At 49.3% G+C, this 11,658-nt stretch overlaps 2 protein-coding genes across 4 annotated transcripts; one reads left to right on the top strand and one right to left on the bottom strand.

The window, feature by feature from the left end:
- Positions 1 to 2,045: 2,045 nt before the first annotated feature.
- mrpl27 (mitochondrial ribosomal protein L27) lies at positions 2,046 to 3,800 on the bottom strand. Its single transcript, XM_037464587.2, has 4 exons — positions 3,659 to 3,800; positions 3,193 to 3,321; positions 2,933 to 3,000; positions 2,046 to 2,844 (listed from the first exon to the last, which is right to left on the bottom strand). The coding sequence occupies exons 1-4, from the start codon at positions 3,696 to 3,698 to the stop codon at positions 2,638 to 2,640; spliced, it is 444 nt and encodes a 147-aa protein (XP_037320484.2). The 5' UTR covers positions 3,699 to 3,800; the 3' UTR covers positions 2,046 to 2,637.
- eme1 (essential meiotic structure-specific endonuclease 1) lies at positions 3,239 to 7,890 on the top strand. Of its 3 annotated transcripts, none has more exons than XM_037464584.2 (9): positions 3,239 to 3,360; positions 4,482 to 5,115; positions 5,236 to 5,363; positions 5,445 to 5,534; positions 6,198 to 6,319; positions 6,436 to 6,574; positions 6,874 to 6,989; positions 7,101 to 7,290; positions 7,567 to 7,890. In XM_037464584.2, exons 2-9 carry the CDS (start codon positions 4,503 to 4,505, stop codon positions 7,741 to 7,743), a joined length of 1,575 nt encoding a protein of 524 aa, XP_037320481.2. In that variant the 5' UTR covers positions 3,239 to 3,360; positions 4,482 to 4,502; the 3' UTR covers positions 7,744 to 7,890. The 3 variants fall into 3 exon arrangements, with proteins under 3 accessions (XP_037320481.2, XP_037320479.2, XP_037320480.2); XM_037464582.2 differs by lacking the exon at positions 3,239 to 3,360 and adding an exon at positions 3,834 to 4,120; XM_037464583.2 differs by lacking the exon at positions 3,239 to 3,360 and adding an exon at positions 3,932 to 4,064.
- The last annotated feature ends 3,768 nt before the right edge of the window (positions 7,891 to 11,658 follow it).

The raw sequence follows: 11,658 nt of genomic DNA, 5'->3' as shown, positions 1-11,658 counted from the left end.
TTTTTACACACAAATAATCACCCAAAGTTTGAAATTGGTCTGCATTTTCTCCTTGTGATGTCATATTGTTTAATTATTAGACCTCTGGGGAATTCTGCTCAAAGGGATCCAGACCCTCAGGCTCCGCAGATGTGACATTTCAAGCTGTCTTCCAAACTTAATCAGACATCAGACCCTGTGATTCCCGCGGGTTAACATTCAATTAATTTCATATTGCGCAAAATCACAAATTACAAATTTGCGAAAAAAGAGAATAGCTGAAAGGAGTTTTAAATAATTGACAATAAATACAGAAAAACTTTTTAAAACATTGTTGAAAATACAGATATCAGAAAAGCTGAAATGAAATAAATAATTGCTGAAAATACAGATAGGGATGGGGGGGGGGTATAAAAAGAGAAAGAAAACTACAAAGAGGGAGGGAGGAAGAGGGAAAGATGTCTGTTGACAGAAAGCATAACTGCGTCATGTGACTACTAGCTGTTAACTGTCTTAGACAGAGTGCAGTGTAAGTATCCACGGCAACGGAGCAGCTGGGGAGGGTGAGGAGAGAAGGAAAGAAAGGTTCTAAAATGTCCTCTGTAAGACCTGAATACCTTCAGGTCCTGTCAGATTGCACTAATCAGCTAGTGCGGATCAGCTGTGAGCGCGCGTCCGCGAGTAACCGTGGCGATGGAGCTCCTGCAGTCACTAACGAACTCAGAGAATTAGAGAATGTACACCTGAAACAAATGTCCCCTGGAGCAAAACTTTTAAGGGTATCCAAAAGATAATTACATTTTGAGAGACAAGACTCTACCGAACGCATCAATGTAGTTTACGTGTCTCTCCATGTCTTAAAACAGCTCTGCCTGCAGACCTGCTAGGCGAGAAAGCACAAAAACATCAGCACAAAGGGACGAGGGGAGTGATACCAGCAGAGATCTTCAATGGGTTCGAATCATACAATACAATTCGGAGGTCTACAGGCAATTCATGGGTGTACCTTTCTAATTTAAGTCCAATCAACTGAATATAGCAGGTGGTCTCAATCTAGTTGTAGCAACAAGGATGATGGATCCAGTGGAAACAGGATGCACCTGATCTCAATTTTGAGTGTCATGGCAAAAGCTGTGAAAACTTCTACTTTAGACCACAGCCAGGAAGCACGTGGATAAAGTGGGTGCATCTTGTGGTTTGTGCATCTGCTGAAGGCGACCTGCTGATGTCGAACAACAGCCGGTGGCCATTCGGCAACGCTCTCATGACTCATTTGGTTCTTTGGGCAGAGGAAAAAACAAGCAGTCCTGCAAATGACACGTTATTGCTCACCCTCACGGTTTATGGAAGTACCGCTCAGTTTCCTTTTGGTATGCTGTCCAATTAGACAGCGGAGCCCCCTCCGACGTGGCTGCTGAGTCCTTGCATCCATCACTGCTTCATGACTGATGTAGTGTACCAGTTAGCCTCACTCCCACAGGCATTCCACAGGCCGCTGAGCTACAACAGTTCCTCCAATTCTCTGCATTCTTTTACTTTCACATACAAACAGCCTTGGGTGTAAGCTTGTGCTATTCGCAAATGCCATTCAGAGTTTTTTCAATATAGACCATGGAATGTTTATTTGACCAAAGTCATTAAGTGATCATAACCCATAAAAGTATCATACTTAAATGTACTTATTTCCTCCTTGTGCCTTACTCCAAAATAAGAAACACACCAGCCATTTGAGTGCTGACTTTATCCTGATGAATCCAGCCGAACATTAAGTAATAAAGTATTGTACGACATCTGGAGGTCAGTTTTGGTACTGCGAACTTGTGTTAAATTATCTTAAAACACAAAATGTGCTTTAAAAGTATTCGGTTGACAGTGGACTCAGTGGACAGCCTGGAGATCCTCGACTGACGCACTAAAAACACATCAACCTCATTTCTAATCCAACGAGTGGACAGCAGTATAAAATGCGTGTACACAACTCTTCAGCTGTCCGTCAGTCGTGTGTGGAACACGATTGGTTGAGGGTCATGTTTATTTCCACCCTCCGCATGCTTATGCATTAAGTGTAAATTATGGGCGATTTATTGATTTGTCTGTATTTTAAAGAGAACTTCCATCAAATATAACAAAAAAAGCACATCTCAGTGAGTACCAATGTAAGTCACGACAATAGAGCTGACACAAAGCAAATACTTTCACATATAAAACTTTAATACAGTATTAGAGCACCTCGGCTCAATATGGTGGGGTCTCCTGAGTGAATGGCTAGCAAATGACTAACAAATGGCACTACCCAAAGTTAAACACTCATATGATGAACTACATTAGGACTATATCAGCTAAGTAAATCACAGTTGACTCCAATTAAACAAAATCTTTCAAATGATCACTGGAAATGTTTCTCTCTATACTTTTAATTTAGGTATGTTGAGTAAATTAAATGAAAATGGATGTAAATGAGTGAGTTTAACTCTTTTCTGTGGGTGCCATAGACTGTCACACAATGACACAACTCAAGCATGTGCAGATGTCCACTCACTGCTCCCAGCGTTCGGGCTGCGCTCTTCACTTAGATCTCCAGAAATCAGGAAAAGTGTCAAAATTAAGTCCTTCTCGATCAGAGGTCTCCCAGGGGAAAAACATTGTCCCGGTCCAGTTTTAGACCATGTCCACCAGTTTAAACTTCCCCTCTTGTTTGATCGGCACGACGTTGACGAATGTCTTGTAGAGCACAGCTCCTTTTGGCAGCTTGGTGATGACCTGGGTGGACTCGAGGCTGCGGGGAGGCGGGACATAGACCTCCTTGGTGAACCGGACAAAGCCGTCCTCCAGAGCAAAGAGTGTCTTGTTGGTTCCCATGCCCACCTGCGGGGACAGGAGTAGTGACGATAAAGCGGACATTTTCACACCTCCGGCTCCACGTCGGATGTGATACATAAAAGGGTTTGCTTACATGAGCGCCGGGGTGAAACCTCACCATCCGCTGTGTAGCAAGGATGTTACCCGCATGGACAAAATTACCTTGTGACCGGACGAAAAGAGACGTTAGAGATCATTATTATCAAAACCAACCGGACATGAGCATCATTAGGTGGTACAGTTAAATCTAAAAATATATTGTTATTATTGTTCCTGTGCAGAACAAAGCTGTCACTTCGAAATTAACTTGAGGACGAATAGCTAGTGACGGCACTTCTGGGAGGTGGTTGTTACCATCTTGTTTCTTGAAGCCGTATCTGCGACCGGGGCTCTTTCCGCCGAGGTTCTTGCTGCTGCCGCCGGCCTTCTTGGACGCACACCTCACAGAGTCCAGAAGAGATGCCTGGCCGGGTACCAGCAGACCTGAAACCAGCAGGCGGAACCCATTCAACGTAATCCAGAGTACGAATAACCAAGTAATATAACCAAACCCCAGGAGCGTTAATCCCATGCGCACGTCTAGAGTCGTTTGCTGATTGGCATCAAGTTTCTATGACATTCAGTGCCAATGTACACGCTGAGCTAACGTTGGCTCTGCTAGTTAGCTGATGTTACGTTAACATGTACGTTAACTTAATTCGTACGTTGGAAAATGTCTACAGAAAACCCAGAACTGCTGGGAATAAATACGCGTAATTATCACATCGGTGCGAGCATCTTTAAAACATTAGGAGAATGTATTTAATACAAACTTAAATACCTGCTCTGGACTTGAGCATCAAGGACGCCAGCGCCGCCATCTTGACCGATGACACTCACGTCGTCTGCACGTATTAGGTCACATCCGGATATTCTTTGTTGCGTTCAGGATCCCCAAGACAAAGGCCTGACTGTTGAAGCATTGCTCGCCCTCTTTAGTTTACATGTCGCAAACACTAATTTAAGGCTTCAAGGCAAACGGTCAGGTGTTTATCGAATACCTAAAATTGGTCTTCGGAAACGAGATTACGTTGAAAGCATAGGGTAAAAGAGAGAAGGCTATGCCGAACGGAAGCTTAGTTTTACTTTATAAACGTGAAGGCAACGTTTCTACGTAACGTCTACCCGGGAAATCAAAAAGCGCTCTTATGCAAAACCAACTTTCCATGCTGCGTCCCGGATGTAACGTTAGTAGCTTTAACGTCTCACATAAACCGCATCTGCAGGCGAGCGTTTGTGTAAAGTGAGTACGAAAAACCTAGTGAGCGTCAAGCTAACCGAGCTACGTGTCTTTCCGTTTTAACTTCGGCTGCAGAGTGCTTGTGCCAGGGTTCGATGTCAGCAAGTCTTGTAATGTGGGATTCGCTCACCCCCCGATGTGCCAAACTAATTTGGAAACATATTCCATATCGGCAATTTGTGCCCAAAGCAGGACGTAGTGTATCTGTGACATCTGTAACTGGTGATCATTATTCTATCATTTCAAAACAGAGTGTGGGTGCAGAGTGTTAACCAGCAGTATGCACCAAATAAATAAATCTATATATAACGTTACTTCAATTGTTTCAAAAAAGTAAAATCTTTTCTCCCTTTCCAATATGCAGGATATATGTTACTGAAGGACCATGGGCAGCTACAGTGACTCCACCAGTGACCTGGATGAGGCGTTGCCTGTGTTTGACTTCCTCCACCGGGCCTCACAGAGCCGACACGGGGAACCGAATGCGGACGCCGCGGCCTCTGCGCCAAAGGGCCCGAGGGCGACGCATGTGATGACGATCAGCAGCGATTCGGATGACGGCGAACCTTATGTCCCTTTGGCGCAGCGACTCCAGCAGAGGCGAGACGACGCGGCGAGGGGAGACGCCGAGCGCCGCTTGCCATCCAATCCGGTCCACGCGCCAGAGCGTCCGCCCGGCCTCCACCAGGAGAGATCATCAGATCGAGGGGTCTCACCTGGTGGAGCGGAGGAGACGGGTCTCCCGTGCCGACGGCAGCCTCCCGCTGACACCTCTCCCGTCAGGAGGAAACCCTCCACGCGAACGCAGGAGGAGGTCCGGGCCTCCCGGGAGGAGGCTCTGCGGAGGAGGCAGGCCCGGGAGGGACAGCAGAGGGACAAGGAGGCCCTGAGGCGGGAACAAGACCGACAGAAAGCAGAGAGGAAAGCTCTGGCCGAGGCGGCTAAGGCCCTGCGGCCCGAGGAGTGCATCAAGCACATGGTGGTGGCCGTGGACCCGGGTCTGTAGATCAATGGCGTATTGCAAACAACGCTGGTTCCTGGGTTAAGTTTGTGGGATGTGATCATTTGATGTCTCGGTGTGTGTGTGTGTGTGTGTGCGCGTGTGTGCGCGCGCGCAGCCCTCTTACAGCTGGAGGGAGGCGGCACTCTGCTGGCGGCGGTGCAGGCCCTCGGCTGCAGCTGCGCCGTCGAGAAACAAGCCGTCCCACGCAGCGTCAGCTGGATGAGGAGGGCCCCCAGTGCACAGGTGATCACACACACACACACAGACCCGTGCCGTCTCCCTAAGTGCCGCGCCGCCTGAATATGGGTGTCTTCGTGTCTCCAGCCAGGCGACGGAGGCGGCGTGCCAGAGGCCCACGTGGTGATGCAGATCACGGTTGACGACTTCATCACTCTAGTCCACGGCTACGTTCAGGTCGGTGCTCGCGGCGTACTCCGCCTCCCCCCGCCCCCCCACACGTGTGAACTGCGTCTGTCTACGAGACCTATATTAACCGACCCAGCCCCGTAGTTACACAGTAATGCTTCGAATAATGACAGAAATGAGTGTGATAATACGTGTGAGCCACTTTTTGACCATATATAGCGAAGCAGAAGGTGGCATTACACAGCAGCTATATTAAATAGCTCAATAACCATTGCATATGCGTCTGTAAGGTGTGGGTGCGTGGGGTTGAAGACACGGCACAGGACTGCAGGGTTGTGGGTTTCAAAAATGCTTTTTATTCACACAATTAATTAACTCGGTCGGTCGGTCCGTCTCCCTCCCGTCCTCGCTCGCCTCACTGTTTATAGGGGCGAGAGGAGACCCGTTAATTCCCCCCAGCTGGTTGCCAAGTGTTTCCACCTGGCACTGTTCCGAGCCACTCCCCCTCTCTCCCTCTGCAGCCGAGCCGAAACCACGCCCGCCACCACAGCGTCATATTAAACCTTGCTCGTTGCAGTGAGCAGAACGCACCACTAAACGGACCGAAATACGGGAGTGGTTTTATATGCGTCCGCTCTTACTGTGAAATGGCCTCCGAGTGTCTTACTAACAGCAGCAGGCGGGTGGTGCGTGTGGGCGTGTCTCGTGCAGGAGGGGAGGCGTGGCCGCTGCGACGCCACCCCGACCCTGACGTCCTGGGTGCAGGAGCAGCAGAGGCGTCACGTCGGGAAGCTCCTCAGCCTGGCGGTCATCGACCTGGAGAAATACTTCAGGTGGGGAAGGACACGCCTCTCTTTCAACGCGTCCGTTAGAGGCAGGAAATGCAATAAAGCGAGCTGAGCGGAGGCCTTCAGGTCCTCTTTTGTTGTTCTTTTGACTCTGTCCTCAGAGCCCAGAAGTCTCAGAGCCAGAAGCGCCTCCGGCAGGCGGTCGCTGGTGAGCAGCGAGGGGCGGGGAAAGCCAGGAAGAGGAAGAAGAGCGGCGGGGACGAGGCGCGACCCGAGGTGTCGCGAGTGGATGTGGAGGAGGTAGGTCGGCCTGCTGGAGGACCACAGAGGCATCCTTTGGTAAACGATTCCCTACAAAACTGTTCCTATTCCCTCATGATTAATATGGTGATGAAATGCCTGCATGGTTTTGGATAAACTCTTGAAATGAACAAATGAATCTTTAGCCACATTAAACCTGTATCAGATCAGAGTATTGAAAAATAAGCGTGTGTACGAACGGATGCTGCACGGAGAGGTTGGTGTTTCCTGTCGGGGGGGGCCACGGGAGAAGAGCCGGGACCGATGTCTCATAGTGACTCGTTGTTGCGTCCCGTCAGGCGGTGGTGCACCTCCAGCTCCACACCGGCGTCTCCGTCCGCTTCCTGTCGACGTGGAAGGACTTCTCCGATCACATCGCCATGACGACCAGAGCAGTCGCCGAAGCCCCTTTCAAGTGAGCGGCCTCCCGCTTCCTCCTCTTTACAGCACGCTGGTGTATATATATACCCCCCCCCCCCTCCCCAGGAGCCAACCATTGATTCCCCCGTGTGTGTGTGCTTGCCAGGCGAGAGAGGGAGAAGACGGGCTTCTCGTTCCACCTGGAGAGCGAGTGGGCGGGGGGGCAGCGGTCGGACAGAGACGGGAAGGGCCTCCTGCAGGTGTGGAAGAGACAGATCCAACAGTTGAACAGGGTCAGTCCGGACATGGCCTCGGCCATCCTGGCAGCTTACCCCTCCCCTCAGCTGCTGGCCCAGGTACACGCCCACCGCCGACCCGCTGCATGGGACCGACCCAAAGCGTCCTCCATTCATGTCGATATTTCCCAGAAGACATCCAGTTTCTTATGTTGGTCTGTTTGCAACGTCCAAAACAAGGCTTTTTTGCAAACATGACATGAGTTTACACATAATCCCTCCTCAGCACACAGTTAATGGCTTTTTGGCTGATTACAGTACATGTTTTAATTATTATTACCTGTTGTTATTAGAATATTGCAGTTCATTCAACGTATTTCCCCACCTTTTCTCCAGGCCTACGACCTCTGCGGGGGCGACGGCGAGCGGCTCTCCCTGCTGTCCGACCTGGTGATCCGCCGAGGAGAAGGCGTCACGTCGACGACCCGCCGCGTGGGCCCCGAGCTTTCCAAGCGCCTCTTCCTCCTCATGAGCTCCCGCGAGCCTCAGCGGGCCCTGGACGCCACCGTGTGACCTCATCCAACGCCGCGGGGGCACTGTCTCTTTAGCTGTGTTTCAGTTTTAAACTATGGCATCGCACTGTTTTTAAAAATCATATGTATTAAAGTTTTATTTTATTTTTTTAAATTTTTTTTTACAATTCCTGAGATTCACCTTCGTCACCCTTCTGTTGCAAATAAAAGGATTCAACTGGACGGGTGTCATGGCGTGTTGTTTGTGGGTTTTGTTTGCCGGCTTTATTTCCCCCCCCCCCCCCTGAAATGCACCTGGGCTGTAATGACCGGACCCGGCGGTGCAGTGTGTCCGTCTCCCTCTAACGCGTTTAATTAAGCGTTATGTGTGGCGCGATGCCGCGGCCTCTGTGCGTTTAAACTGCTGTCCGATTGAATTAGGTGGCCAACCTCTGAGCTTTCCGTGTCAGCGCGGCGCTCCCCTGTGTCTTGTGTGTGTGTGTTTTCATGCTGCGCAGTGGTAAAATGCCGCCTCGAATCTGCTCCACTACGCTCTGCGATGCCCACGGCTCATTTCCAGCGCATTAGGGAAAGTGGAACACGACCAAGAAGTGATGAGTGCCGAAACGGGGAGAGAGAGGGACGAATGGGTAACGAGCTGTTAAATGGGCTTCGGAGACGAGCGGCAGGCCTTCGCCCCCGGGGCGGTGCGTACGGAGGGGAAAGGGCTGCGCCCAGCTGGGAAGAATGAATTCCACGTAGGTATCCGGCTCACTCTGGGAAAATGCGGAGAGAGCATTGACTGGTTTTCCTCGTCACGGGCCCTCTGGTAGTTTGGGAAGGGTTCTACCCAGCTTTGCCTTTAGGGCAGATGTCCCTTTCCCTCAATAGGAAACCCCGGGACTACCCAGAATCCTCCTGCAAGGTTGGGAAGTCAGCGGTCGATGATGGTACAGCCTTCAATGAAATGTATGTTGCCTTAAAGAATACGAGCAGTCACAAAATGAGACCAGAAGATGTTTGTTCTCATAGTTCAAACAGTATGTGAGAGGCGGACAGATACACACACGTGGCCGAGATGATGGGAGAAGATGTACAACAAGTAGGACATGAAACTAGGGAATAAAACCAGCGTTCACTGAACGGCAGAAAGAGGCAGTTGACAAGGAGCAGGTGAGCACATGGGTTGGCAGCTCAAGGGCCAGTCATGGGGGGGGGGGGGGATCACAACAGAGCCAACGTCAGCCTGGGCTCCTAAAGGAACCCTAATGTGCAGATGGGCACCACTCAGTCGTGAGCCGTGTCAATTTCACAAGGGCGTAATGTGCGTTTATCACTTTATTATGGACCTCCGGCAACATAAAAAAACATTGATGCAGCGGCCACCGTACACAAATTGTGTGTATTCCATTTGGATAGAAAAAGATACGATTTGAGAGACCTTTGCACAGTGACCTGTCAGCGTGACGCCATGCCGCCGCAGGTAAGTGAGCTCAAGGTTTTTGTTTTTTTCTTCATATTCAAGCCCCCTCACGCCCCTCCCCATGTGAGGCTCAGCTGCACTGCTGTACTATGACGCAACCATGCACGGCTACTGAGTGTCGATAACTGGTTCTGCTGACACGACCCGCCCCCCCCCCCTCCCGCGTCTATTGTCACCTGGCGCGATTCGGTAGCTTTTAGTCCACGTGGGAGGAGCTGCACGCTTTCCTTCGAGAGCCTGAGTTCAGGTCACACAACTTTCCAGCAAATCCAGTGAAAGATACGCGGCTTTGCCCTAACCTCGGGCCAGGCCTGTGCTTCCTAAGAACAGTGCGTTGTGTGTACATTACTCATTTCTCCACCTCCTCGGTTCGACCTCAACTCAAAGGGAAGGAGGGTTTTCATCTAAGAGAGAGGAGGAAAACACTTGAGAGCTTCATGGCACTTCCTCTTTATCGGAGACGCACACATTTACACTTCAAACGGATTCCGTTGGATGAGCACAGAAGCTTTGAAACGGGACTTTTAATCTATCACCGGCTGCACGTTCAACGTGCATTTAAAAAAAGATGCAACTTATTTCATGCTAGCATGATTTCTGTGCACGGCCTCTTTAAATAACAATATATATGGTTATTTCTCCCACTTAATGTTTGTACTTTATCTCACTAGGCTTAAAGCGCAAGTCAGATCTGTATCACATGCTATCACAAGGTTAAATGCATAGAGACAAATAAGTGCAGAACAAAATCCCCATAAAATACTGAAAACCAGCAGCTTCTTACGATGAATCAATAAGCAGCAGAGAACGAAGTAGGAATTCCCTGTGAGCCCCGTTTTAAAGTGAGAATGCAGCCATGTCACATGGATCGATTGATGAGAACGGTACCAAGTGGCTTTACCCCTCCACAATGCTCGTTATGAAGGCATCCACTGCAAAATAAGTTTACAAACCCACCAGGGATGCACCTCAGAACCCTACTGGTACGGCGGTGGAATCGCGCACACGTGACAGATCGATGGATGGACGTCATGCTCCAAATAAAAAATGAAGCTAAACCAGGGCCACGTGGACCACCTCAAGCAGGAAGGTCCTGGGTTTGGAACCTTCCGTCACTGCCTCCCACGGCCGAAAGACACACTCTGAGTATTCCAACTTTCCTGTTTCCTGTTTGATTTGCATCTCAAAAGAATCCTTGTATTTGTAAATTGTCCCACATGTGTGGTTAGGGTTAGGGTTTTATTTCATCCAGACTTGAGCAGATAGATGTTTGTGGTAACCTGATTAAATACTAATATACTTTTAATAATATATAATAAAAACTGAAAAACAATAATTACTAATATATTTCCCTATTAAAGAAATGACTGCAAACTAATTGCCATAAACCTGCAGCCTTTTGGGCCCCTGAGGACCCTTTCTCACTGCTATGGCTCCTTGCTTTGAAAAATCCAGCTGTGTTGACGGTGTTTAATTAGAAGAATGTGTAAAATGTTTCCGCATTCAAACGTGACATCACGTGTTACCACGCTGTCGGCGAATCGTGAACTTACCATCTGTTATTTCCTGTCATCACAGCTTTCCAAACCTATGTGTGACTGGATGTTCCGGAACACAGCGAACCAAAAAAAAAAAACCACCTACGAGACAAAGGTTCAAGTCAATCTAATCATCATCACGTTGGGAGCTGTGGGAGATAGGGCGGTGTGTGGCCATGGTGGAATCTAGTCACCGGAGGGCACACTTGCACCACGTCCACGGCGCCGGGTAGAGACAGATGGGGAGAAGGAAAAAACATCAGCATGTGTCAGGATTCCGGAGGCCGGATAAATGATCAGGCAGGGCAGAAAATGTATCGTGCAAAATAACGGACGGGTAGAGATAAATACGCACCCGAGAAAAGCGCAGGCGATTTTGATAAATGGCTGAGATAAGTTGGGCAGGATTTCGTGTGTCCCGAGATAAGATTTCAAAGTGAAGGTTGCGTCTGCGGGGGTTTTATTCCCGACGCCCGGATACCTCTGGGCCCGCTTCTGTTCCTCCACCAAAGAGAGACTCATTGGAGGTTGTCTGGGGTACAAGGAGGGGAGGGGGGGGGGGGGGGGGGGTGTGTCAGCGGGTCCTTCAACCCGAGCCGTCTGGCCCATTCAAATGTGTGATCATGAAGTGTGATACAGTGCCACACTATCAGGGGGATTGTGCACCAGACAACAAAGACGTGCGTCACCTTCATCCCAACAACTTTCTGTATTCATTTGCTCGGTTCATTGGCCTGACTGACAGCGCGCATGTTGCCATCGACAACCCTTACGATATGCCAGTTGTGACACCACTGTGGCATGACATGAGGCGTGCCCAATATTTTAACATTTAATCTCTTCTTTCGTATGGAATTACCTTAACCACTCCCCTTCACACCCCTTTATTCCATTTGGACAGTTATTCGAATGTATTAAATATTCATTATGAAAGGGAACCTTTTTTACTGGCAAT

This window comes from Pungitius pungitius, chromosome 21 (assembly GCF_949316345.1).
Source record: "Pungitius pungitius chromosome 21, fPunPun2.1, whole genome shotgun sequence".
In the NCBI taxonomy this organism is placed as follows: Eukaryota; Metazoa; Chordata; class Actinopteri; order Perciformes; family Gasterosteidae; genus Pungitius; species Pungitius pungitius.
The sequence above is the reverse complement of the archived record's forward strand: the minus strand, read 5'-3'. Positions and strand labels throughout refer to the sequence as shown.

Bases quoted from the DNA above. Each gene is read 5' to 3' on its own strand.
- mrpl27 (XM_037464587.2), bottom strand. From the start codon at position 3,698: ATGGCGGCGCTGGCGTCCTTGATGCTCAAGTCCAGAGCAG. The intron at 3,322-3,658 runs GTATTTAAGTTT...TGCTGGTTTCAG, and splicing joins GATGCTCAAGTCCAGAGCAG to GTCTGCTGGTACCCGGCCAG. The intron at 2,845-2,932 runs GTAAGCAAACCC...CTGTCCCCGCAG, and splicing joins GGTTTCACCCCGGCGCTCAT to GTGGGCATGGGAACCAACAA.
- eme1 (XM_037464584.2), top strand. From the start codon at position 4,503: ATGGGCAGCTACAGTGACTCCACCAGTGACCTGGATGAGGCGTTGCCT. The intron at 5,116-5,235 runs GTCTGTAGATCA...GCGCGCGCGCAG, and splicing joins GGTGGTGGCCGTGGACCCGG to CCCTCTTACAGCTGGAGGGA. The intron at 6,575-6,873 runs GTAGGTCGGCCT...GCGTCCCGTCAG, and splicing joins CGCGAGTGGATGTGGAGGAG to GCGGTGGTGCACCTCCAGCT.